General features: G+C 48.5%; 2 protein-coding genes across 10 annotated transcripts in view; one reads left to right on the top strand and one right to left on the bottom strand.

The window, feature by feature from the left end:
- ecpas (Ecm29 proteasome adaptor and scaffold) overlaps positions 1–25,770 on the bottom strand; it is a 48,136-nt gene extending 22,366 nt beyond the window's left edge. Inside the window, exons 1-23 of one of the 2 annotated variants that reach the window (XM_029748846.1) lie at positions 25,656–25,770; positions 23,247–23,377; positions 18,322–18,438; positions 17,226–17,344; positions 16,976–17,134; positions 15,430–15,598; positions 14,985–15,124; positions 14,754–14,832; positions 14,411–14,530; positions 14,193–14,278; positions 11,254–11,329; positions 11,066–11,115; positions 10,556–10,622; positions 10,255–10,377; positions 9,369–9,472; positions 8,185–8,308; positions 7,979–8,059; positions 7,550–7,778; positions 7,213–7,304; positions 6,720–6,854; positions 1,376–1,547; positions 930–1,102; positions 432–533 (exon numbers count right to left, since the gene is read on the bottom strand). In XM_029748846.1, coding sequence (XP_029604706.1) covers positions 432–533; positions 930–1,102; positions 1,376–1,547; positions 6,720–6,854; positions 7,213–7,304; positions 7,550–7,778; positions 7,979–8,059; positions 8,185–8,308; positions 9,369–9,472; positions 10,255–10,377; positions 10,556–10,622; positions 11,066–11,115; positions 11,254–11,329; positions 14,193–14,278; positions 14,411–14,530; positions 14,754–14,832; positions 14,985–15,124; positions 15,430–15,598; positions 16,976–17,134; positions 17,226–17,344; positions 18,322–18,438; positions 23,247–23,377; positions 25,656–25,683 — 2,676 coding nt within the window. In that variant the 5' untranslated portion in view covers positions 25,684–25,770. The remainder of the gene's footprint in view (positions 1–431; positions 534–929; positions 1,103–1,375; positions 1,548–6,719; positions 6,855–7,212; positions 7,305–7,549; positions 7,779–7,978; positions 8,060–8,184; positions 8,309–9,368; positions 9,473–10,254; positions 10,378–10,555; positions 10,623–11,065; positions 11,116–11,253; positions 11,330–14,192; positions 14,279–14,410; positions 14,531–14,753; positions 14,833–14,984; positions 15,125–15,429; positions 15,599–16,975; positions 17,135–17,225; positions 17,345–18,321; positions 18,439–23,246; positions 23,378–25,655) is intronic. The other variant, XM_029748845.1, reaches the window with a different exon arrangement.
- Positions 25,771–26,281: 511 nt separating this feature from the next.
- LOC115190779 (lysine-specific demethylase 4C-like) overlaps positions 26,282–26,876 on the top strand; it is a 53,770-nt gene continuing 53,175 nt past the window's right edge. For all 8 annotated transcript variants that reach the window (XM_029748825.1, XM_029748826.1, XM_029748830.1 and 5 more), the window contains exon 1: positions 26,282–26,383. The gene's annotated coding sequence lies outside the window, so the exon portion shown is untranslated. The remainder of the gene's footprint in view (positions 26,384–26,876) is intronic.

Consider the following 26,876-nt stretch of genomic DNA (forward strand, 5'->3'; position numbering starts at 1 on the left):
GGGGGAGGATGGGGAGAGAGGGGGAGGATGGGGAGAGAGGGGGAGGATGGGAGAGGGGGGGAGGATGGGGAGAGGGGGGGGAGGATGGGGAGAGAGGGGGAGGATGGGGAGAGAGGGGGAGGATGGGGAGGGAGGGGGGAGGATGGGGAGGGAGGGGGGAGGGTGGGGAGAGAGGGGGGAGGGTGGGGAGAGAGGGGGGAGGGTGGGGAGAGAGGGGGAGGGTGGGGAGAGAGGGGGAGGATGGGAGAGAGGGGGAGGATGGGGAGAGAGGGGGGAGAAGGGTTAAATTCTTGCTTCTCATGTCAGTTCTTTCTGCATGATGAACAATGTCTTATGAAGCTTCAAAAAGGTCTTATGAAGCTTTACGAATGTCTTATGAAGCTTCATAAAGGTGTTAAAAAGCTCCATTAAAATGAGAGCCAGTCCCCTACCTCCACAGAGTCCATGAGCCCCTGCAGCAGCTTCTTCTGGTGGGTAAAGTCTCCGTCCCCCACTGGTAGATAACCCAGAGTCTGGATGGCTCTCTCCTTCATCTGGACAGAAACCACATGAATACACCTATCTATTAACTACACCCATCTATTAACTACACCCATCTATTAACTACACCCATCTATTAACTACACCCATCTATTAACTACACCCATCTATTAACTACACCCATCTATTAACTACACCCATCTATTAACTACACCCATCTATTAACTACACCCATCTATTAACTACACCTAACAGTCTGGATGGCTCTCTCCTTCATCTGGACAGACAGAAAGGGAGTTGGATTACAGTCTTCATATCAATAGGTATGTCCATTGTAAAAATGGTTCAAACCAATTCATTAGAATGTATTTAATATCCCCAGAGTGCAATTATCACTTTATAGCATCACAACCATCTGTACTTGCAAATGCTGCTGTATCCATGGTTACCTTGAGGGTCTCTTTCCCAGAGGGGATGCGAGCCAGCATGTTCTCCACCATGGCTAGTTTGGTGAATCCCTCTCCTTCTGAAGGGATGAGCAGAGTCCCGTTCCTCCCGATCTCCCCCAGGGCCGTACAGGCAGCGACCGCCAGCAGGGGGGAACCACTGTCTAGGAAAGAGCCTAGGAACACACACACACACACACACACACACACACACAGGACATGAACCAACCTGGAAACAACATTGTATCGAAATGTTCTCTTTTACTGCCTCGACTACACCTTTCTTCATTCAATTGTATTCTTTCCTATATGCACAAATACATTTAAAAATGATAAATATGAGTAATTTCTTGTAACAATGTGAATTAGCATAAAACTGGTCTAAAGAATTAGCATAAAAAGGATAGTAAATACTGTCTGAAAAATAAAAAACGGTGACAGTCACCTACCGATGGCTTTGGTTGCTATAGCGACCAGCTCCTCATCCTCCTTGGGCGTGTCGTTCATCCTCTGTTCCCGGTTGAGGGCGGAGTCTCCGTTAGCGAAGGACTTCCTCTTGCTCATGTACCTGGCCACCATGTAGCCCAGCGCCATGATGGCTCCGTGCTGGGTCTCAGGGCTCTGCAGTTTCCAGTAAGGAATACAGGTTTACATTCAGCTCAGTGAAACTGGGACAACTTTTGCTTCAGTACATTACATTCAAAATGGAAAAACTGGGCCCTATATGTACAGCAAATATAAATGTGAAAATAAACCCATTAGTCTGAGTACGAGTCAGCTATCATTTCACTCCTTGGCCTACATACGTGCCTATCTACAGGAGGGGGGCCTACATTCGTGCCTATCTACAGGAGGAGGGGGGCTACATACGTGCCTATCTACAGGAGGAGGGTGGGCTACATACGTGCCTATCTACAGGAGGAGGGGGGGCTACATACGTGCCTATCTACGGGAGGAGGGGGGGCTACATACGTGCCTATCTACGGGAGGGGGGCCTACATACGTGCCTATCTACGGGAGGGGGGCCTACATACGTGCCTATCTACAGGAGGAGGGGGGGGCTACATACGTGCCTATCTACAGGAGGGGGGGGCTACATACGTGCCTATCTACAGGAGGGGGGCCTACATACGTGCCTATCTACAGGAGGGGGGGGGGGGCTACATACGTGCCTATCTACAGGAGGAGGGGGGGCTACATACGTGCCTATCTACGGGAGGGGGGCCTACATACGTGCCTATCTACAGGAGGAGGGGGGGCTACATACGTGCCTATCTACAGGAGGACAGGGGGGCTACATACGTGCCTATCTACAGGAGGACAGGGGGGCTACATACGTGCGTATCTACAGGAGGACAGGGGGGCTACATACGTGCGTATCTACAGGAGGAGGACGGGCTACATACGTGCGCATCTACAGGAGGAGGACGGGCTACATACGTGCGCATCTACAGGAGGAGGACGGGCTACATACGTGCGTATCTACAGGAGGAGGACGGGCTACATACGTGCGTATCTACAGGAGGAGGACGGGCTACATACGTGCGTATCTACAGGAGGAGGACGGGCTACATACGTGCGTATCTACAGGAGGAGGACGGGCTACATACGTGCCTATCTACAGGAGGACAGGGGGGCTACATACGTGCCTATCTACAGGAGGACAGGGGGGCTACATACGTGCGTATCTACAGGAGGACGGGGGGCTACATACGTGCGTATCTACAGGAGGACGGGGGGCTACATACGTGCGTATCTACAGGAGGACGGGGGGCTACATACGTGCGTATCTACAGGAGGACGGGGGGCTACATACGTGCGTATCTACAGGAGGACGGGGGGCTACATACGTGCGTATCTACAGGAGGACGGGGAGCTACATACGTGCGTATCTACAGGAGGACGGCTGCATACGTGCGCATCTACAGGAGGGGCCTACATACGTGCGTATCTACAGGAGGGATGCTACATACGTGCGTATCTACAGGAGGAGGGGGGCTACATACGTGCGTATCTACAGGAGGAGGGGGCTACATACGTGCGTATCTACAGGAGGAGGGGGGCTACATACGTGCCCATCTACAGGAGGGGGGGCTACATACGTGCCCATCTACAGGAGGGGGGGCTACATACGTGCCCATCTACAGGAGGGGGGGCTACATACGTGCCCATCTACAGGAGGGGGGGGCTACATACGTGCCCATCTACAGGAGGGGGGGCTACATACGTGCCCATCTACAGGAGGGGGGGCTACATACGTGCCCATCTACAGGAGGGGGGGGCTACATACGTGCGTATCTACAGGAGGAGGACGGGCTACATACGTGCGTATCTACAGGAGGAGGACGGGCTACATACGTGCGTATCTACAGGAGGAGGACGGGTACATACGTGCGTATCTACAGGAGGAGGACGGGCTACATACGTGCGTATCTACAGGAGGAGGACGGGCTACATACGTGCGTATCTACAGGAGGAGGACGGGCTACATACGTGCGTATCTACAGGAGGAGGACGGGCTACATACGTGAGTATCTACAGGAGGAGGACGGGCTACATACGTGAGTATCTACAGGAGGACGGGGGGGCTACATACGTGCGTATCTACAGGAGGACGGGGGGGGCTACATACGTGCGTATCTACAGGAGGACGGGGGGGCTACATACGTGCCTATCTACAGGAGGACGGGGGGGCTACATACGTGCCTATCTACAGGAGGACGGGCTACATACGTGCGTATCTACAGGAGGAGGGCTACATACGTGCGTATCTACAGGAGGACGGGGGCTACATACGTGCGTATCTACAGGAGGACGGGGGGCTACATACGTGCGTATCTACAGGAGGACGGGGGGCTACATACGTGCGTATCTACAGGAGGACGGGGGGGCTACATACGTGCGTATCTACAGGAGGACGGGGGGCTACATACGTGCCTATCTACAGGAGAGGGGGGCTACATACCTGCCCATCTACAGGAGGAGGGGGGCTACATACCTGCCCATCTACAGGAGGAGGGGGGGGCTACATACGTGCGTATCTACAGGAGGGGGGGCTACATACGTGCGTATCTACAGGAGGGGATACATACGTGCGTATCTACAGGAGGGGCTACATACGAGCCCATCTACAGGAGGAGGACGGGCTACATACGTGCGTATCTACAGGAGGACGGGGGGCTACATACGTGCGTATCTACAGGAGGACAGGGGGCTACATACGTGCCCATCTACAGGAGAGGGGGGGCTACATACCTGCCCATCTACAGGAGGAGGGGGGGCTACATACGTGCGTATCTACAGGAGGGGGGGCTACATACGTGCGTATCTACAGGAGGGGGGCTACATACGTGCCCATCTACAGGAGGGGGGGCTACATACGTGCCCATCTACAGGAGGAGGACGGGCTACATACGTGCGTATCTACAGGAGGAGAACGGGCTACATACGTGCGTATCTACAGGAGGAGGACGGGCTACATACGTGCGTATCTACAGGAGGAGAACGGGCTACATACGTGCGTATCTACAGGAGGATGACGGGCTACATACGTGCCTATCTACAGGAGGAGATCGGGCTACATACGTGCCTATCTACAGGAGGACCGGGGGGCTACATACGTGCGTATCTACAGGAGGACGGGGGGCTACATACGTGCGTATCTACAGGAGGACGGGGGCTACATACGTGCGTATCTACAGGAGGACGGGGGGCTACATACGTGCGTATCTACAGGAGGACGGGGGGCTACATACGTGCGTATCTACAGGAGGACGGGGGGCTACATACGTGCGTATCTACAGGAGGACGGCTGCATACGTGCGCATCTACAGGAGGGGGGCTACATACGTGCGTATCTACAGGAGGGGGGCTACATACGTGCGTATCTACAGGAGGAGGGGGCTACATACGTGCGTATCTACAGGAGGAGGGGGCTACATACGTGCCTATCTACAGGAGGAGGGGGGCTACATACGTGCCTATCTACAGGAGGAGGGGGCTACATACGTGCCTATCTACAGGAGGAGGGGGGCTACATACGTGCCTATCTACAGGAGGAGGGGGGCTACATACGTGCCCATCTACAGGAGGGGGGGCTACATACGTGCCCATCTACAGGAGGGGGGGCTACATACGTGCCCATCTACAGGAGGGAGGGCTACATACGTGCCCATCTACAGGAGGGGGGGCTACATACGTGCCCATCTACAGGAGGAGGACGGCTACATACGTGCCCATCTACAGGAGGAGGACGGCTACATACGTGCGTATCTACAGGAGGAGGACGGGCTACATACGTGCGTATCTACAGGAGGAGGACGGGCTACATACGTGCGTATCTACAGGAGGAGGACGGGCTACATACGTGCGTATCTACAGGAGGAGGACGGGCTACATACGTGCGTATCTACAGGAGGAGGACGGGCTACATACGTGCGTATCTACAGGAGGAGGACGGGCTACATACGTGCGTATCTACAGGAGGACGGGCTACATACGTGCGTATCTACAGGAGGACGGGGGGCTACATACGTGCGTATCTACAGGAGGACGGGGGGGCTACATACGTGCGTATCTACAGGAGGACGGGGGGGCTACATACGTGCGTATCTACAGGAGGACGGGGGGCTACATACGTGCGTATCTACAGGAGGACGGGGGGGCTACATACGTGCGTATCTACAGGAGGACAGGGGGCTACATACGTGCGTATCTACAGGAGGACGGGGGGCTACATACCTGCCCATCTACAGGAGGAGGGGGGGCTACATACGTGCCTATCTACAGGAGGACGGGCTACATACGTGCGTATCTACAGGAGGACGGGCTACATACGTGCGTATCTACAGGAGGACGGGCTACATACGTGCGTATCTACAGGAGGACGGGCTACATACGTGCGTATCTACAGGAGGACGGGGGGCTACATACGTGCGTATCTACAGGAGGACGGGGGGCTACATACGTGCGTATCTACAGGAGGACAGGGGGCTACATACGTGCCTATCTACAGGAGAGGGGGGCTACATACCTGCCCATCTACAGGAGGAGGGGGGGCTACATACGTGCGTATCTACAGGAGGGGGGGCTACATACGTGCGTATCTACAGGAGGGGCTACATACGTGCGTATCTACAGGAGGGGCTACATACGTGCGTATCTACAGGGGGGGCTACATACGTGCGTATCTACAGGGGGGGCTACATACGTGCGTATCTACAGGGGGGGGCTACATACGTTCCTATCTACAGGAGGAGGGGGGGCTACATACGTGCCTATCTACAGGAGGAGGGGGGCTACATACGTGCCTATCTACAGGAGGAGGGGGGGCTAAATACGTGTCTATCTACAGGAGGAGGGGGGGCTACATACGTGCCCATCTACAGGAGAGGGGGGGCTACATACGTGCCCATCTACAGGAGAGGGGGGGCTACATACGTGCCCATCTACAGGAGAGGGGGGGCTACATACGTGCCCATCTACAGGAGGGGGGGCTACATACGTGCGTATCTACAGGAGGGGGGGGCTACATACGTGCCTATCTACAGGAGGGGGGGGCTACATACGTGCCTATCTACAGGAGGGGCTACAGACGTGCGTATCTACAGGAGGAGAGGGGGCTACATACGTGCGTATCTACAGGAGGAGGGGGGGCTACATACGTGCGTATCTACAGGAGAGGGGGGGCTACATACGTGTGTATCTACAGGAGGGGGGCTACATACGTGCGTATCTACAGGAGGAGGGGGGGCTACATACGTGCGTATCTACAGGAGGAGGGGGGCTACATACGTGTGTATCTTTAGTGATCTTGATGAGCGTCTGAACGGCAGTCTTCAGCTCGTTTCCTGACATGGTGGACACCACCACAGCATAAAGCTGAGCTGCTAGCTCCCTTAGGTCCTCCTTGTTGGTGTTCATAAGACTCTGCGGAGGGGAAATGTAGTATTAGCATCGGTCAGCGTTAGCGTAGCATGAAGCATACCAACGTATCCTTTACAGAAGTAGCATCAACTAGCTTTAGCATAGCATGCAGCATACCAACGTATATTTTACAGTAGTAGCATTGACTAGCGTTAGCGCCGACTTGCATTGTTTAGCATTGGCCTAGCATGTAGCATATCAAGGTACTATATCTGAGTAGTATATTACATAGCGTCAATTAGCATAGCATTGATTAGCATTCCAATTAATATTTTACATAAGTAGCGTCAATTAGTATTAGCATACCAAGGTATCTTTTACACTAGTAGCATCAATTAGCAAAGCACGCAGCATGATTTACCTTGATCCAGTCGATCTTGTGGATAAACTTGGGGGCCAGGTTGTGAGGACAGACAGACACTACCTCCAGAAGACAGTACATCACAGGGACTCCTATCAAAATAAATCAAGATTAAAACATTCAAAAACATTAAAATGTATAGCTACATTGTATCATAAGGTATGAATGATGTATTTACTAGCCTGGAATCCAAACAGATATGCTCACTTCACAATATCAACAATGGTGAAACGGAGCATACCATTTTGGATTCCAGGCCTGAAACACATGAGTATTTGGAGACAAGGATGAGGAGACAAGATAAGGAAACAAGGAAAGGAGGGCACACATCACTCACCTCCTACAGCAGACAGCAGCTGCTGCAGTAGCTCCATGTAGACCTGTACAGGGTTGACCTCTGCTCCCTTGGTTCCAGTGGAGGACGAGGAGGTCAGGGGTTGGTTGGAGAGCAGGGTGTGTATGTAGCGTCCGATGGCAGGCGCGTCATCCTGCATGTCCGCCAGGCTCTTAGAGACGGGCGTGGCCCCGGCACTGTGGGCCAGACACATCCGCAGGTACAGCACGATCTGGAGACAGGAAACAGGGTTAGAAAAAACAGGAAGTTATTAACAGCAACTGTGGCAAGATAAATATCTCTAGTCCCATTATTTTTGTTCATGTTTTGTTACATACTTTAACTTCCTCTTCAATTGTTTTGTGGTTTTGCCCAGTCACAAACAGCATGACGTTCACACAACTATTCAGTTGAAATAGTTTTTTTTCTTACCTCGCCAAACGCAGAAGGGTTGAAGGGTAGAGTGTTCGTCCCCACGATGTACTTGGCTGGTGTCTTCATCCTCTGAGCAGCCTAAAGAACAGACCAGATCAACAGGGCTGTAAAGACTTACTGCTGAAGCACCTGTACATTAACTAGAGAGCAAATGATCTAAAGACAGGGGCTAGAACTGGGACATGGGGGGGTTACGCCCTCACCTTCTCCTGGATATAGGCCACCATGTCAGGGAAGGAGGGCATGGGTTTACGGCCCTCTTTCTCTGAGTTCTTAGCAGGCAGAGCCCTCAGGACACGCTGGGCCTCGCTGCACACCTCTTCTCTCCTATAATAAACACAACATAGAGATACTTTATACTAGTACTACATAACACCACACCTCCTCTGTCCCACAACAAAGCACAAACGACCCAAAAAACGAATACAAATCGTATTAAAAGTATACAAGATTCAATAACACAGACAAATCTCATAGGAGCTATCCTACCATTGTGTGAATATTATACCTGTAAAGGTGGAGGGGATATATTCACTGTAAAGTCAGTCAGTATTATCCCTGTAAAGGTGGAGGGGATATATTCACTGTAAAGTCAGTCAGTATTATCCCTGTAAAGGTGGAGGGGATATATTCACTGTAAAGTCAGTCAGTATTACACCTGTAAAGGTGGAGGGGATATATTCACTGTAAAGTCAGTCAGTATTACACCTGTAAAGGTGGAGGGGATATATTCACTGTAAAGTCAGTCAGTATTATCCCTGTAAAGGTGGAGGGGATATATTCACTGTAAAGGCAGTCAGTATTATCCCTGTAAAGGTGGAGGGGATATATTCACTGTAAAGTCAGTCAGTATTACACCTGTAAAGGTGGAGGGGATATATTCACTGTAAAGTCAGTCAGTATTACCCCTGTAAAGGTGGAGGGGATATATTCACTGTAAAGTCAGTCAGTATTATCCCTGTAAAGGTGGAGGGGATATATTCACTGTAAAGTCAGTCAGTATTATCCCTGTAAAGGCAGTCAGTATTATCCCTATAAAGGTGGAGGGGATATATTCACTGTAAAGTCAGTCAGTATTATCCCTGTAAAGGCAGTGGGGATATATTTACTGTAAAGTCAGTCAGTATTACACCTGTAAAGGTGGAGGGGATATATTCACTGTAAAGGCAGTCAGTATTATCCCTGTAAAGGTGGAGGGGATATATTTACTGTAAAGGCAGTCAGTATTATCCCTGTAAAGGTGGAGGGGATATATTCACTGTAAAGGCAGTCAGTATTACACCTGTAAAGGTGGATGGGTGGTGTGTAGTGCTGAGACTTCCTATATGTTTTATACTCAATGTGTTATGTCAGTGTGTGTGTGTGTGTGTCTGGTGTTGACACTCACGGGTCCCCGGCAGCCAATAGGAGCAAGTATCTGGAGGGCACGTGATCAGGAGCGAATACCGTGCTGGCGTACTTCATTGCCACCTGACGCACCTGCACCTCAGGCTGACCAATCACAACACAGAAGAACACAATATTCAGAACTTTGACTGACCAATCAGAAAGCAATACTCCAATTTAAATCATCTAGATTCTACAGCAACACTATATTCAGACACAGTGATATTCCGGAATACTTTGACAACAGTATTCCCTACAATGACAACACAATATTATGATTCAAACATACGCCATATATTCCAGGTGAATTAAATCACACGTTTCCCTACACCAAACTTCATAGTAGAAATCCTAGTTAGTAGAACTAGTAATATTTCTCCCTGAAGGTTAACGTGTCGTAGGAGAAACCAGAGCTTCCATCTGGTTGAGTACGGCCCCCTGTAGGTTAACGTGTCGTAGGAGAAACCAGAGCTTCCATCTGGTTGAGTACGGCCCCCTGTAGGTTAACGTGTCGTAGGAGAAACCAGAGCTTCCATCTGGCTGAGTACGGCCCCCTGTAGGTTAACGTGTCGTAGGAGAAACCAGAGCTTCCATCTGGTTGAGTACGGCCCCCTGTAGGTTAACGTGTCGTAGGAGAAACCAGAGCTTCCATCTGGTTGAGTACGGCCCCCTGTAGGTTAACGTGTCGTAGGAGAAACCAGAGCTTCCATCTGGTTGAGTACAGCCCCCTGTAGGTTAACGTGTCGTAGGAGAAACCAGAGCTTCCATCTGGTTGAGTACGGCCCCCTGTAGGTTAACGTGTCGTAGGAGAAACCAGAGCTTCCATCTGGTTGAGTACAGCCCCCTGTAGCTTAACTTGTCGTAGGAGAAACCATATCTAGTGTTACCTTGCCCATGTAAGCTGCCACCAGAGCTTCCATCAGGTTCAGCAGCGCCCCCTGTAGGTTAGCGTAGGCTCCCACCATCATAGACAGAGCCTCCTGGATGGCGAGACGGACGTCAGGCTCCTCCTGTACACAGACAAGGTCAGACGGGGCAGGAGGACAGTTAGAATATATGAAAAAGTCGCTGCCATAAACCTTGAATTATGTTTTGGAGGCCTTTGTGTCTTGTCTAATATATATATAAATAAATAATGTAGGTAAACAGTGTATTCAAATAGCATTGTCTTGATGCAGGAACACCTACCTTGCACATGGCCTCAAAGAACTGCTGGACCAGAGCAATGTCTTTGGTGAAGAGTTGGGGCATCCGGCTAAAAGAGACAACACCCCCTCACTATCACATCAACTCATCAAGACACAGACTATCGTTGTTAAAAGCTCCAATCTGTAGCTTTTTTGGGGGGGGCAATCTGAGCAAATTCACATAGAAACGTGTGTTACAAATATGTGGTTCTCATTGAAAGCCATGAGAACAAGTGGTAGATTTATTCTATGTGCACTATTTCTATGCTTCTCGTTCTTAAGATTAGTTTTTTTTTTTTGCTTTCGGTTTTGTACAGCAGCTTCAGAACAGCTGAAAATACAATATGTTTGGTTATGGAGAAGATGTTTCACAGCGTTTTAGAACTATTAGAATTTTAGCATGCAGGAAATGGCGGAGCGATTTCGGCATAGCGCATTTAAAAAAAAAAAGTTTTTATTTTATTTATTTTTTACATACAGTAAAATCAGTGTATTTAAAATGTGTAACTACCTGGACAGTTTCCCCACAGCAGAATAGGCCATACACAGCAACTTAGGATCCTGCCAATCAAACCAGACACAATATATCCCATCATGCTCTATACCAGGAGCACGCAAAGCATCAACCATTGAAAAGGAGAATAGCTACATTGTGTAGTTGATGAAAGGAGATTAAAACACATTGATTGATGGTTTTACCTCTTTGTACTCATTGATGAGCTTGGTGAGGCCATTCAGCAGCATCAGACCCAGTGGCTTGTTGGTGTCAGGACATCTGTCAGAGAGGAGACACACATCACAACATGTTAGGAGTGGCTTTAGTGTGGGTTAGTGTTGGGCTGGAACAAAAAGCATGCACACAGACACTCCTTTGATGACCCCTTCAATTTGTTTTTGTTTGTTATTGAAGCCTTTCCTTCTAACCCAGTGGGCACCAACCGATCGATCGCAAGCGACTTGTCGATCTCCAAGGCATTTCTAGTCCATCTCCAAGGCATTTCTAGTCCATCTCCAAACATTTCTGTAAAAACCCAACGATAAAGCCTTGTGTTTCTATTCTTTGTTATTAGTCTCGGGCTGTTGGTGGGAGGTGCTGACAATTCAGCTGCTGCCCTGCGCGCCGGGTAGACAAACTGTTTCCATTTCATGTGTCTGAAGGTACAAACTGTTGCCATTTCATGTGTCTGAATGTACAAACTGTTTCCATTTCATGTGTCTGAATGTACAAACTGTTTCCATTTCATGTGTCTGAATGTACAAACTGTTTCCATTTCATGTGTCTGAAGGCACAAACTGTTTCCATTTCATGTGTCTGAATGTACAAACTGTTTCCATTTCATGTGTCTGAAGGTACAAACTGTTTCCATTTCATGTGTCTGAAGGTACAAACTGTTTCCATTTCATGTGTCTGAAGGTACAAACTGTTTCCATTTCATGTGTCTGAAGGTACAAACTGTTTCCATTTCATGTGTCTGAAGGTACAAACTCTGCCTCCCGGTGGGCCTGGGGAGGAAATCAAGTGCACTAAGCCAATCAGATGGCTCAGATGACCGAGTCTGCAGTAACGTAGCAGGCATAAAATAAAGCTACGGTAAAGTAGATACTGTGAGATTTCAGAACGTTTAAAACCACGACTAGAGAGAGACTGTCAACCAATACAGCAAAGAGCTGCTGTTTTTATCAGTGATTTCATATTAAGTTCTTACTCAGCGCCGTCAACACTTTGTATTCAACACTTTTATCAGTTCCTATTACCACTCAGCGCTACAACAAGCAGCGCAGCAGTAATGAATGAGGAGAAAAGTGGATCTATAGGCCTTGTTATTATTAGCAGCTTTGGTCTTTTTTAATATCAAGGAATATTTCACTTTCTCTGTTCATAGGAGTAACAACATGAATTTGTGCCTGAGGCAGAAATAATGCGGTGCGACTCGAGTTTGGCCCTCAGCTGGAAGACGGTGTCCCTTTTGGGTCAGTGTCAGTGGAGGAAAGGGAGAGCGGAGAGATGCTGAGAGACTGCCCTCAGTCCGCTGCTCTCTCCCTCTGCTGAGACTGACCCTCAGTCTGCTGCTCCCTCCCTCTGCTGAGACTGACCCTCAGTCTGCTGCTCTCTCCCTCTGCTGAGACTGACCCTCAGTCTGCTGCTCTCTCCCTCTGCTGAGACTGACCCTCAGTCTGCTGCTCCCTCCCTCTGCTGAGACTGACCCTCAGTCTGCTGCTCTCTCCCTCTGCTGAGACTGACCCTCAGTCTGCTGCTCCCTCCCTCTGCTGAGACTGACCCTCAGTCTGCTGCTCTCTCCCTCTGCTGAGACTGACCCTCAGTCTGCTGCTCTCTCCCTCTGCTGAGACTGACCCTCAGTCTGCTGCTCCCTCCCTCTGCTGAGACTGACCCTCAGTCTGCTGCTCTCTCCCTCTGCTGAGACTGACCCTCAGTCTGCTGCTCCCTCCCTCTGCTGAGACTGACCCTCAGTCTGCTGCTCTCTCCCTCTGCTGAGACTGACCCTCCCTCTGCTGAGACTGACCCGCAGTCTGCTGCTCTCTCCCTCTGCTGAGACTGACCCGCAGTCTGCTGCTCTCTCCCTCTGCTGAGACTGACCCGCAGTCTGCTGCTCTCTCCCTCTGCTGAGACTGACCCGCAGTCTGCTGCTCTCTCCCTCTGCTGAGACTGACCCGCAGTCTGCTGCTCTCTCCCTCTGCTGAGACTGACCCTCAGTCTGCTGCTCCCTCCCTCTGCTGAGACTGACCCGCAGTCTGCTGCTCTCTCCCTCTGCTGAGACTGACCCTCAGTCTGCTGCTCTCTCCCTCTGCTGAGACTGACCCTCAGTCTGCTGCTCCCTCCCTCTGCTGAGACTGACCCGCAGTCTGCTGCTCTCTCCCTCTGCTGAGACTGACCCTCAGTCTGCTGCTCTCTCCCTCTGCTGAGACTGACCCGCAGTCTGCTGCTCTCTCCCTCTGCTGAGACTGACCATCAGATGCAGGCACCATCAGCCCAGTAAAATAAAAAGCTAATTATTTAAAATGTATGCTCACTCAGCTGTGCCTCACAAGCAATACAACAATGGATCTATTACCGGTGTGATCATAGCCTACATCAAAATGTTGAAATATAATTTTTTTGTAAATGTTCCGAACAACAATGCATTGGCAGTTAAATTCAAGCAAAGCCAGTATGCAATGATAATGTATTGGGCCTGTAGCTTACTGCACAAACCTCACTGCTACATAACTGTTTTTAATTGGTTAATGTTGCATGGGCTTACATTTTATAAGTCATGGTAATAAAATATCAGAGCAGTAGATCTCTACTTACATTTAGACTCAGAAAGTGATCTTGACTCAGAAAAGGTTGGTGACCACTGTTCTAGGGCCAGCTCTTAGGCTGCGTTTAAACAGGCAGCCCAATAAATGATATTTTTCAATGATTGGGCAAAAGATCAGAATTGGGCTGCCCGTGTAAACAAAGCCTTAGTACTGTAACTGTCTCTATAAGGAAGGGTTGGATGAAACTGACTTGGGACCAGTACTTACACCTGACAGGTGTGTTGGGGCACTGGTAGACAAATGGATCTAGGACCAGCTCTTACTGACTCTTCCTTTAAGGAAGGGTTGGATGAAACTGACTTGGGACCAGTACTTACACCTGACAGATGTGGTGAACAAACTGAAGCGTAAGAGAGAGCAGCTTGTTGTTGGTGTTGGCTCCAAACAGACCGTCGTACACCACCTGGGGAGAGGAGAATAGAGAGAACGAGTAGAAGAGAAACAGGAAATAGATAAGTGATGAAGGTTTCCTTGAGGGAAGGACATTGAAAGACATTTCCAGGACTGTTGATGTATCAGAACATTACAGCGGTACCTGTATGTTAGCAGGGAAGCACTCAGCGGCGAGTCGAGAGCGTAAGAGATGTGGTAGGATCTTCATCTTGACTCTGGTGCTGACCGGCTCATGTTTCAGCTCCCTCTTCAGACTGGCCCCCTACCACATACCGTCACAGAACATTAGTCAGCCAACAGTTTGACACAGCACGTGTGATATTGTTCACACATACAACCAATCAGGATGATGTAGCGACCACGCTGGACAGATCTCAGCCTCCGTTCATCAATGCCACTTCCTGTCAGGAAGCCATTTCAACTCATTCAAATTGGGGGGGGGGGGTCAATTCAGTTCAGAAGGTTGGAGGTGAATCTTTCCACACCTTAGTTTTGAGGGGGATGTCTCCCAGGTAGACCTTGTACATCTTGTTGACGATCAGGGGGTTGTTCCAGTCGATAATACTGCAAAATAAACCCAACATCACAACAACGCAACAACGCACAAATCAACTCATCTCGGAACCCAGAACAAACTCTCGGAACCAAATCCTGTTGTAAATGGACTAATGAGGTGCACCATCCCATAATAGTAGAATAGTCCCATAGATACCCACCTCTGCTTGCTCTTGAGCTCCAGGTCTGCGGCCGTGGCAACGCCGTGTCTTGTGTCGCTAGAGGCAACCACCAGGTGTATGACCGTCTCCACCTCCGGTACCTGTTCTGCCTCGATGAACCTCACTATGCCGAGCTTACACTGGGAGACACGTAACCATCACCTTACAACCCAGTACAACCACCACCTTCACATTTAATTATTTAACTAGGCAAGTCAGTTAACGACTCATTCTTATTTACAATGACAGCCTACCAGGGAACAGTGGGTTAACTGTCTTGTTCAGGGGCAGAACGACAGATTTGTACCTTGTCAGCTCGGGGATTCGATCTAGCAACCTTTTGGTTACTAGTCCAACGCTCTAACCACTAGGCTACCCTGCAGCCCCAAGGAAGGTGTGATACACCTTCCTCTAAGGTCAAAGTTCAGAGGTCAGTTGTCAGTACCTGTTCCAGCTGCTCTGGGCTCCACTGGGCCTCTCCGATGACCCTCTTGGCAGCGTAGACGCTCATCCCTGGAGGAGGCTGGGGGAGGCCCTGTCCGGCCGCCGCTGCCCCAGAGCTACCCTGAGGGGACGAGGGAGCTGGGCGAGTGGGAGGCTCGTTCAGGACAAACCTGGACGTCAGTGGAGAGAGAAGGAGAGGGAGGGGGGAGAGGAGGGGCAGGTCAACTACAAGGTAAATTGTTTAGGGATTGAAATAATTCATTCAAGCAGTCTTTGGAAAAACAATTACTTGAGTGAGCATGTTGTTTGCAAGTTTTATAGTATGTTAGACCATTTCAACAATAACCGATAACATACTAGCATACCTGAACACTTAAAATGGCCAGCCCCATATGCTACATCCCAAATGGCACCCTATATAGTGAACTACTTTAGACCAGAGCCCTATTCCCTATATAGTGAACTACTTTAGACCAGAGCCCTATTCCCTATATAGTGAACTACTTTAGACCAGAGCCCTATTCCCTATATAGTGAACTACTAGTGACCAGGGCCCTATTCCCTATATAGTGAACTACTAGTGACCAGGGCCCTATTCCCTATCTAGTGAACTACTAGTAACCAGAGCCCTATTCCCTATATAGTGGACTACTAGTGACCAGGGCCCTATATAGTGAACTACTAGTGTCCAGAGCCCTATTCCCTATATAGTGAACTACTAGTGACCAGAGCCCTATTCCCTATATAGTGAACTACTAGTGACCAGGGCCCTATTCCCTATATAGTGAACTACTAGTGACCAGAGCCCTATTCCCTATATAGTGAACTACTTTAGACCAGGGCCCTACTCCCTATATAGTGAACTACTTTAGACCAGGGCCCTACTCCCTATATAGTGAACTACTTTAGACCAGAGCCCTATTCCCTATATAGTGAACTACTAGTGACCAGAGCCCTATTCCCTATATAGTGAACTACTAGTGACCAGGGCCCTATTCCCTATATAGTGAACTACTAGTGACCAGGGCCCTATTCCCTATATAGTGAACTACTAGTGACCAGGGCCCTATATAGTGAACTACTAGTGACCAGGGCCCTATATAGTGAACTACTAGTGACCAGGGCCCTATATAGTGAACTACTAGTGACCAGGGCCCTATATAGTGAACTACTAGTGACCAGGGCCCTATATAGTGAACTACTAGTGACCAGGGCCCTATATAGTGAACTACTAGTGACCAGGGCCCTATATAGTGAACTACTAGTGACCAGGGCCCTATATAGTGAACTACTAGTGACCAGGGCCCTATATAGTGAACTACTAGTGACCAGGGCCCTATATAGTGAACTACTAGTGACCAGGGCCCTATATAGTGAACTACTAGTGACCAGGGCCCTATATAGTGAACTACTAGTGACCAGGGCCCTATATAGTGAACTACTAGTGACCAGGGCCCTATATAGTGAACTACTAGTGACCAGGGCCCTATATAGTGAACTACTAGTGACCAGGGCCCTTGGAGAGGCAGTGTAGTCTCCCCACTGACCCGTAGGGCATCAGCAGTACGTCCAGCATGAACTCCAGCAGTAGCTGGACCGTCTTGGGTTTCTCCATCAGGATGAAGGGGGAGGCCATCTTGGAAGTGTTGGAGGAGTCCTTTGGGTACTTCATGTGATACAAGGATGGGATCAGAAGATGCATCAAGCTGGAGGGAGAGAGGACAATAAGTCAGTGTGTGTGTGTGTGTGTACGTACACTGTGTGTGTGTGTGTGTGTGTCTCTCTCTCTCTCCTTACCTATCCTGTTGGGGCTCAGGCTTGCCCTCCATAGCAGTCAGCAGGGTTGGTGCCAGCTCACACTGTTTCCCCACCTCCAGTCGAGGGTAACCCATCTTGATGTAAATGATGGTGAAATTCTGCAGAGAGAATCCACCGTTCTGGATTAAAAATCTCACAATGTCAGGGGAGTAAACAACATGGTAAACAGAGACATAGATTATATATACAGAGTTTGAGCATAGGCCTACTCAGTTTGAGAGATGCCATATTGACAAGATAAATCACAGGATGAATACCCCAAACAGCCCTCTATTCCCAACATAGATAATAACAGGATGAATACCCCAAACAGCCCTCTATTCCCAACATAGATAATAACAGGAAGTACCCCAAACAGCCCTCTATTCCCTTCATAGATAACAGGAAGTACCCCAAACAGCCCTCTATTCCCTACATAGATAACAGGAAGTACCCCAAACAGCCCTCTATTCCCTACATAGATAATAACAGGAAGTACCCCAAACAGCCCTCTATTCCCTACATAGATAATAACAGGAAGTACCCCAAACAGCCCTCTATTCCCTACATAGATAATAACAGGAAGTACCCCAAACAGCCCTCTATTCCCTACATAGATAATAACAGGAAGTACCCCAAACAGCCCTCTATTCGCTACATAGATAATAACAGGAAGTACCCCAAATAGCCCTCTATTCCCCAAAGAGCAAGCAGTAGCAAGGACAGAAGGCTGTCCAGCTCCGGGGTGAAGTCTCCCGGGGTACAGATCAAGGATCAGCTTCTCCTCCCCCAATCCCAACCATTAGTAGAGAAAATGCTAAACTGACTCAAGATCAGTGTGTAGGGGCAACGTTACCCTACAACATTACCCTACAACAAACCAGACCCTGGGGGATTGGTCTATTACCACCTAGTTGAACCAGGCTGTCGAAGTAGACCAAGGCCACGTTCAGCAGGCATAGAAATATCATCAATAGAGCCGTCATGATTACTCATTCTACATGTCAAAATTGTTCTACATCATATATTTCCATCTGAACATCCCACAACTTTTGTGTCCTGCTGAACGCACCCCAGGTAGAATGTAGAGTATTACCGTAACAAAGGATGCTGCTGCAGGGTCCTGGTACTGAACCAGGAGAGTCTCTACTGGTAGCTGGATCAAAGGTCTGCTCTTAATCCTCTTGTTCAGGTGGACCAGTAGCTCCATCACCTGGTAGGGAGAACAAGAGGTTAGGATTAGTTATAACAATAAGTTACCAGGGGCTCCATCACCTGGTAGGTAGAACAAGAGGTAACGATTAGTTATAATAATAAGTTACCAGGAGCTCCATCACCTGGTAGGGAGAACAAGAGGTAACGATTAGTTATAATAGTAAGTTACCAGGATCTCCATCACCTGGTAGGGAGAACAAGAGGTAACGATTAGTTATAATAATAAGTTACCAGGAGCTCCATCACCTGGTAGGGAGAACAAGAGGTAACGATTAGTTATAATAATAAGTTACCAGGAGCTCCATCACCTGGTAGGAAGAACAAGAGGTTATGATATTAATTAGTTATAATAAGGTTCTTAATCCCCTCGTTCAGGTGGACCAGGAGCTCCACCACCTGGTATGAGTCACATGTGCTGAATACAACAGGTGTTGACCTTACAGTGAAATGTTTACTTACAGGCCCTTAATCAACAATGGATTTAATAAGAAAAAACATTATGAAAAAAAAAGGAAATAAAAGTAACAAATAATTAAAGAGCAGCAGTAAAATAACAATAGTGAGGCTATATACAGGGTATTACGGTACAGAGTCAATGTGGAGGCTATATACAGGGTATTACGGTACAGAGTCAATGTGGAGGCTATATACAGGGTATTACGGTACAGAGTCAATGTGGAGGCTATATACAGGGGGTACTGGTACAGAGCCAATGTGGAGGCTATATACAGGGGTACTGGTACAGAGTCAATGTGGAGGCTATATACAGGGTATTACGGTACAGAGTCAATGTGGAGGCTATATACAGGGTATTACGGTACAGAGTCAATGTGGTGGCTATATACAGGGTATTACGGTACAGAGTCAATGTGGAGGCTATATACAGGGGGTACTGGTACAGAGTCAATGTGGAGGCTATATACAGGGGGTACCGGTACAGAGTCAATGTGGAGGCTATATACAGGGTATTACGGTACAGAGTCAATGTGGAGGCTATATACAGGGGTACTGGTACAGAGTCAATGTGGAGGCTATATACAGGGGTACCGGTACAGAGTCAATGTGGAGGCTATATACAGGGGGTACCGGTACAGAGTCAATGTGGAGGCTATATACAGGGTATTACGGTACAGAGTCAATGTGGAGGCTAATATACAGGGGTACCGGTACAGAGTCAATGTGGAGGCTATATACAGGGGGGTACCGGTACAGAGCCAATGTGGAGACTATATACAGGGGGGTACCGGTACAGAGTCAATGTGGAGGCTATATACAGGGTATTACGGTACAGAGTCAATGTGGAGGCTATATACAGGGGTACTGGTACAGAGTCAATGTGGAGGCTATATACAGGGGGTACCGGTACAGAGCCAATGTGGAGGCTATATACAGGGGGTACCGGTACAGAGTCAATGTGGAGGCTATATACAGGGTATTACGGTACAGAGTCAATGTGGAGGCCATATACAGGGGTACTGGTACAGAGTCAATGTGGAGGCTATATACAGGGGGTACCGGTACAGAGCCAATGTGGAGGCTATATACAGGGGGTACCGGTACAGAGTCAATGTGGAGGCTATATACAGGGTATTACGGTACAGAGTCAATGTGGAGGCTATATACAGGGGGTACCAGTACAGAGTCAATGTGGAGGCTATATACAGGGGGGTACCGGTACAGAGCCAATGTGGAGGCTATATACAGGGGGTACCAGTACAGAGTCAATGTGGAGGCTATATACAGGGTATTACGGTACAGAGTCAATGTGGAGGCTATATACAGGGGGTACCGGTACAGAGTCAATGTGGAGACTATATACAGGGGGTAACAGTACAGAGTCAATGTGGAGGCTATATACAGGGGTACCGGTACAGAGTCAATGTGGAGGCTATATACAGGGGGTACCAGTACAGAGTCAATGTGGAGGCTATATACAGGGGGTACCAGTACAGAGTCAATGTGGAGGCTATATAAGGGGGTACCGGTACAGAGTCAATGTGGAGGCTATATACAGGGGGTACCGGTACAGAGTCAATGTGGAGGCTATATACAGGGGGGTACTGGTACAGAGTCAATGTGGAGGCTATATACAGGGGGTACTGGTACGAGTCAATGTGGAGGCTATATACAGGGGTACCGGTACAGAGTCAATGTGGAGGCTATATACAGGGGGGTACCGGTACAGAGTCAATGTGGAGGCTATATACAGGGGGGGTCCCGGTACAGAGTCAATGTGGAGGCTATATACAGGGGTACTGGTACAGAGTCAATGTGGAGGCTATATACAGGGGGGTACCAGTACAGAGTCAATGTGGAGGCTATATACAGGGGTACCGGTACAGAATCAATGTGGAGGCTATACAGGGGGTACCGGTACAGAGTCAATGTGGAGGCTATATACAGGGGTACTGGTACAGAGTCAATGTGGAGGCTATATACAGGGTTACCCAGTACAGAGTCAATGTGGAGGCTACAGGGGGTACCGGTACAGAGTCAATGTGGAGGCTATATACAGGGGGTACCTGTACAGAGTCAATGTGGAGGCTATATACAGGGGTACTGGTACAGAGTCAATGTGGAGGCTATATACAGGGGGTACCGGTACAGAGTCAATGTGGAGGCTATATACAGGGGGGGTACCGGTACAGAGTCAATGTGGAGGCTATATACAGGGGGGTACCGGTACAGAGTCAATGTGGAGGCTATATACAGGGGGGGTACCGGTACAGAGTCAATGTGGAGGCTATATACAGGGGGGGGTACCGGTACAGAGTCAATGTGGAGGCTATATACAGGGGGGGTACCGGTACAGAGTCAATGTGGAGACTATATACAGGGGGTACCGGTACAGAGTCAATGTGGAGGCTATATACAGGGGGGGTACCGGTACAGAGTCAATGTGGAGGCTATATACAGGGGGGGGTACCGGTACAGAGTCAATGTGGAGGCTATATACAGGGGGGGTACCGGTACAGAGTCAATGTGGAGACTATATACAGGGGGGTACCGGTACAGAGTCAATGTGGAGGCTATATACAGGGGGTACCGGTACAGAGTCAATGTGGAGGCTATATACAGGGGTACCGGTACAGAGTCAATGTGGAGGCTATATACAGGGGGGTACCGGTACAGAGTCAATGTGGAGGCTATATACAGGGGTACTGGTACAGAGTCAATGTGGAGGCTATATACAGGGGGTACCAGTACAGAGTCAATGTGGAGGCTATATACAGGGGGTACCGGTACAGAGTCAATGTGGAGGCTATATACAGGGGGTACCTGTACAGAGTCAATGTGGAGGCTATATACAGGGGTACTGGTACAGAGTCAATGTGGAGGCTATATACAGGGGGTACCGGTACAGAGTCAATGTGGAGGCTATATACAGGGGGTTACCGGTACAGAGTCAATGTGGAGGCTATATACAGGGGGGTACCGGTACAGAGTCAATGTGGAGGCTATATACAGGGGGGGTACCGGTACAGAGTCAATGTGGAGGCTATATACAGGGGGGGTACCGGTACAGAGTCAATGTGGAGGCTATATACAGGGGGGGTACCGGTACAGAGTCAATGTGGAGACTATATACAGGGGGGTACGGTACAGAGTCAATGTGGAGACTATATACAGGGGGGTACCGGTACAGATTCAATGTGGAGGCTATATACAGGGGGGGGGTACCGGTAACAGAGTCAATGTGGAGGCTATATACAGGGGGGGTACCGGTACAGAGTCAATGTGGAGGCTATATACAGGGGGGGTACCGGTACAGAGTCAATGTGGAGACTATATACAGGGGGTACCGGTACAGAGTCAATGTGGAGGCTATATACAGGGGGGTACCGGTACAGAGTCAATGTGGAGGCTATATACAGGGGTACCGGTACAGAGTCAATGTGGAGGCTATATACAGGGGGGGGTACCGGTACAGAGTCAATGTGGAGGCTATATACAGGGTACCGGTACAGAGTCAATGTGGAGGCTATATACAGGGGTACCGGTACAGAGTCAATGTGGAGGCTATATACAGGGGGGTACCGGTACAGAGTCAATGTGGAGGCTATATACAGGGGGGTACCGGTACAGAGTCAATGTGGAGGCTATATACAGGGGGTACTGGTACAGAGTCAATGTGGAGGCTATATACAGGGGTACCGGTACAGAGTCAATGTGGAGGCTATATACAGGGGGGGTCCCGGTACAGAGTCAATGTGGAGGCTATATACAGGGGGTACCGGTACAGAGTCAATGTGGAGGCTATATGTGGGGGGGGCACCGGTTAGAATGAATTAGTTCTAATAAGAAGTTACCAGTCGCTCCATCACCTGGTAGAGAATAGATTATGATTCCAGTTGACTGTTAGAAGAGATGGTTTATGATTAGCATAAAGCTACTGTATAGTGTAGTAGTAGTGTGTACCAGCAGGTCTAACACTAATCTGTGTGTTCTATGGAGAACGTGGTTACAGCAGCAGACACACCATCAACGTATGGAGGGGGAGAATATTACTATGTTTACTAGTTGACTGTTAACTGATTGATATTACTACAGTGCTGTGGACGGGCCTTTCCCCAATAACATTGAGCAGCTGTGTGCACTTGTCTTCCACACACCCCGTCATGGATTTAAAAGCATAGGATTGATGTAAGCATTGACCGGAGGGAGTTTCCAATTCCTCCATTGTAAAATCCAGGCGAGAATAAGTGCAAGTGAACACTTCCTGGAGAAGGTGCCAGAGAACAGAGACACAGCTATGTGCAGGCTACTGGTACTGCAGGACGGAAGAAACAGACAGCGTGTTCTTACTTTCTTCCTGACTCCCTCCTGCACGCTGGACAGTTTGAGGAGGACCGGGGGCAGGAACTTGGATATGATGTCCTGGAGTTGGTCGTCTGTCTCTGCATGGCCCAAACGCAAGAAAACTCGCTCCAGTTGATCTGGAGAATTGAACGGAGGACAAATTAGGAGATCTTAGGTGAGGAGGAGGAGACGGGAGGAGAAATTAGGAGATCTTAGGTGAGGAGGAGGAGACGGGAGGAGAAATTAGGAGATCTTAGGTGAGGAGGAGGAGACGGGAGGAGAAATTAGGAGATCTTAGGTGAGGAGGAGGAGACGGGAGGAGAAATTAGGAGATCTTAGGTGAGGAGGAGGAGACGGGAGGAGAAATTAGGAGATCTTAGGTGAGGAGGAGGAGACGGGAGGAGAAATTAGGAGATCTTAGGTGAGGAGGAGGAGACGGGAGGAGAAATTAGGAGATCTTAGGTGAGGAGGAGGAGACGGGAGGAGAAATTAGGAGATCTTAGGTGAGGAGGAGGAGACGGGAGGAGAAATTAGGAGATCTTAGGTGAGGAGGAGGAGACGGGAGGAGAAATTAGGAGATCTTAGGTGAGGAGGAGGAGACGGGAGGAGAAATTAGGAGATCTTAGGTGAGGAGGAGGAGACGGGAGGAGAAATTAGGAGATCTTAGGTGAGGAGGAGGAGACGGGAGGAGAAATTAGGAGATCTTAGGTGAGGAGGAGGAGGAGGGAGGAGAAATTAGGAGATCTTAGGTGAGGAGGAGGAGACGGGAGGAGAAATTAGGAGATCTTAGGTGAGGAGGAGGAGACGGGAGGAGAAATTAGGAGATCTTAGGTGAGGAGGAGGAGACGGGAGGAGAAATTAGGAGAGAGGTGGAGAAAGAAGGAGAAAGGAAAGGGAGGATTCGAACATGTGAAATGATGACACTAGGCCGTGTCCCAAATGGCACCCTATTCCCTTTATAGTGCACTACTTTCACCAGGTTCAGGTCAAGAGTAGTGGGAGTAGGGTACTATTTGGGACGCCAGAGGTTCAAATCCCACCACGTGACACATGCTTAAAGTCCAGGACTAGGCTTAAAATCAGGACTGGGCTTGATCTGTGTCCAGGAAACCAGTCCTTACTGTGATATCATCACATTAGGCATCCCCTAACTCTCATGACAGCCTTAGATAACTGGTTTGGTTGGGAGATTCGGCCAACTAAATGTTGAACATGTAGCCTCTCGTCTAGCGGAGCCGGTCCCGGGTCTCTCTGCACATAACGCTCCCTGACGGAGACCGGGGTTCACTTCCTGTGTCCACATTTCAAACTACACCTTCTACCTCTGTAGTCACCTGTAACGCCGCTGCTGTCTAAATAAGGTCCAGAAAACACACAGAGTGTGGATGTCCATTTAGCTGGTCCCGTGTGGCTCAGTTTACTCTGAATAAGACTGAGATTCTGCTAAATGACTCAACTGTAAACATTTCAAATGTAGCTACAACATTAGGACCTAAAGTATCAACAAGGGCCTGTTATAGTAGCTAATGCACCTTGTATTGTGTTATATGTGTTATAACTGGGGTGGATAGGCTGTTACATGCTGTTCTGAGCTAGATCACAAAGCCTGCATGACATAGACATTAGCTATGTCAGACAGGGCGGATATGCTTTCTACTTGCATCAGACGGGCAACTAGTTGGCAAGGAATTAATGACATAAATTAGTCGCTAGCTAACTAGCTGGTGATTTGGCTGGTTAGTTAGTTAGTTACCTAAATCATCTCAAACGCGGCTAGCTAACTGCTGCTGTGGGTAGGGGAAAATGGCTAGCTAACGTTACCTTGTGAGAGGTGTGTTTGCCAACACACTCACTGCACTGAAAAATGAAGTGTGTCATATTTCATTCAATGTGTGCAACCTGTTACACCGAGATACCTAACTAGATTGCTTGCAATAAATTAGCTAGCTACTAGCTAGCTAATTAGCTAACTTCACACAAGGTTAATCTTCAAGACAATTCACATTGTCCCGGACGCCTGTCTGCACTGCTAACCAGCAAGCTAGCCACTTCGTTACGCCAGATTGGCACAACGCATATAAATCGTTTAGTTCATCGTAGTTACAGATCTAACATGACATCGTTACAAATGGGAATGAAATGACTGATCCAATGTAAAACTATTCCAGTCGCCATCAGATCACGTTGATCTTTAATACAACTGTAACACTTTCACTTGGACCATGACTGTGCAGACGGCCTTCTGAAGGCGTTAGCTAGCTAGCTACCTCAAATCAACGTTTATAAGTTCATAATCACAGGCGTTTTGCTCGATAGAATAAGTTATGACTGTGTACTAAATGCAATAATACATGTTACCGATACATGAAGTGTCTTAAATGCATTTAATCACTGCAAAAGCAGTTAGAAACTTACTGAGTTCATCTTGAGCGGCCATGTTCATAGAAAGTCATCGGTGTTCTCGCTCTCTCACCCTGCGGGTGTATTCATTAATCCATGTCGTAGCAAAACGTTTTAACGGTAAATATTTTGCAACGAGTATTATAGTTTGTTATTGGTCGAATTGAGGTAGATCCCGCCCCTTTTTGTCCCGTTTGCGTCCGTTTGGTTCCTGGTGATCTATGAACGGTGATTAGATGCCACTCCTCTCTCACTGGATCCTAAGTCGGTAACTGTAATTAGTCTGAACACCTGCTTCACACATAGCACCGGGCACCGATAACAGACACAGCTGGCGACATTCATATTGCACACACGTAGTCTTCATTCATTCTTTACATGTAGAAACTGGGAAATTCTGGGTAGACACTGAAACAATAGGAAAACAGGAAGGGGAGAAAATATCAATCGAAATTTGTCCCCAAAGTGAAAAACCCAGCATTTCTGAATGAACATTTGTAGAAAATACTCCTATAATGAATAAATAAATGCTTCATTTTGTATGTTTGTTATTATTTTCCACATTGTTTGGCCGACAGGGGGCAGCCGACTACAACACTGGTCTGAAATCTACTTATGGACCTGGCAGAAACCTCAAGAACAAGTCGCTGTAAGACCAGCTGTTATATGAAAACAGCTGGGCGATCAGGGCGAGAACAGATAAACAACAATACAACGAAACCCCATTTTTCATACACCAAAAGGTACAGTACAAATTTCCTGACTAATGCAATCTATAACACGGGTTTAATTCATGCCTATAACGTTCAGTGTCAACGAGTTTTGTGGCGTCTATTTTCGTTTGTAGCAGTGGACTGGTTGGCTAAGCTAACTAGCTACTGTTGCTAGCTAGCACAACTTGGCACACGCTGGCTAATAACAGCAACTCGTTTTCGCTGCATGCATGCATTATCAATTGATTCAGACATTATTGCATAGAGTTAACTGGCTGTAGATATAGTAGCTCTGCTTGGACATAGTCTACGTGACACATCTAACACAGAATGTTTCTTATACCCTGTTTTTATTACTGGCTAGCTAACAGTTACCTCTCAGAATTAGCTGGTGAGGCTAGCTGGAGCCCGTTGATTTGGTGTTAACGTTGTGCTAACTTCTACTAGCAAATAGCTAGATAACTGTTAGCTATTGTTAGCTAGCTAAACCAGTGAAACTGCGATGCACAATACTAACTTTACT

Source organism: Salmo trutta, unplaced genomic scaffold (genome assembly GCF_901001165.1).
Source record: "Salmo trutta unplaced genomic scaffold, fSalTru1.1, whole genome shotgun sequence".
NCBI classification, from domain to species: Eukaryota; Metazoa; Chordata; class Actinopteri; order Salmoniformes; family Salmonidae; genus Salmo; species Salmo trutta.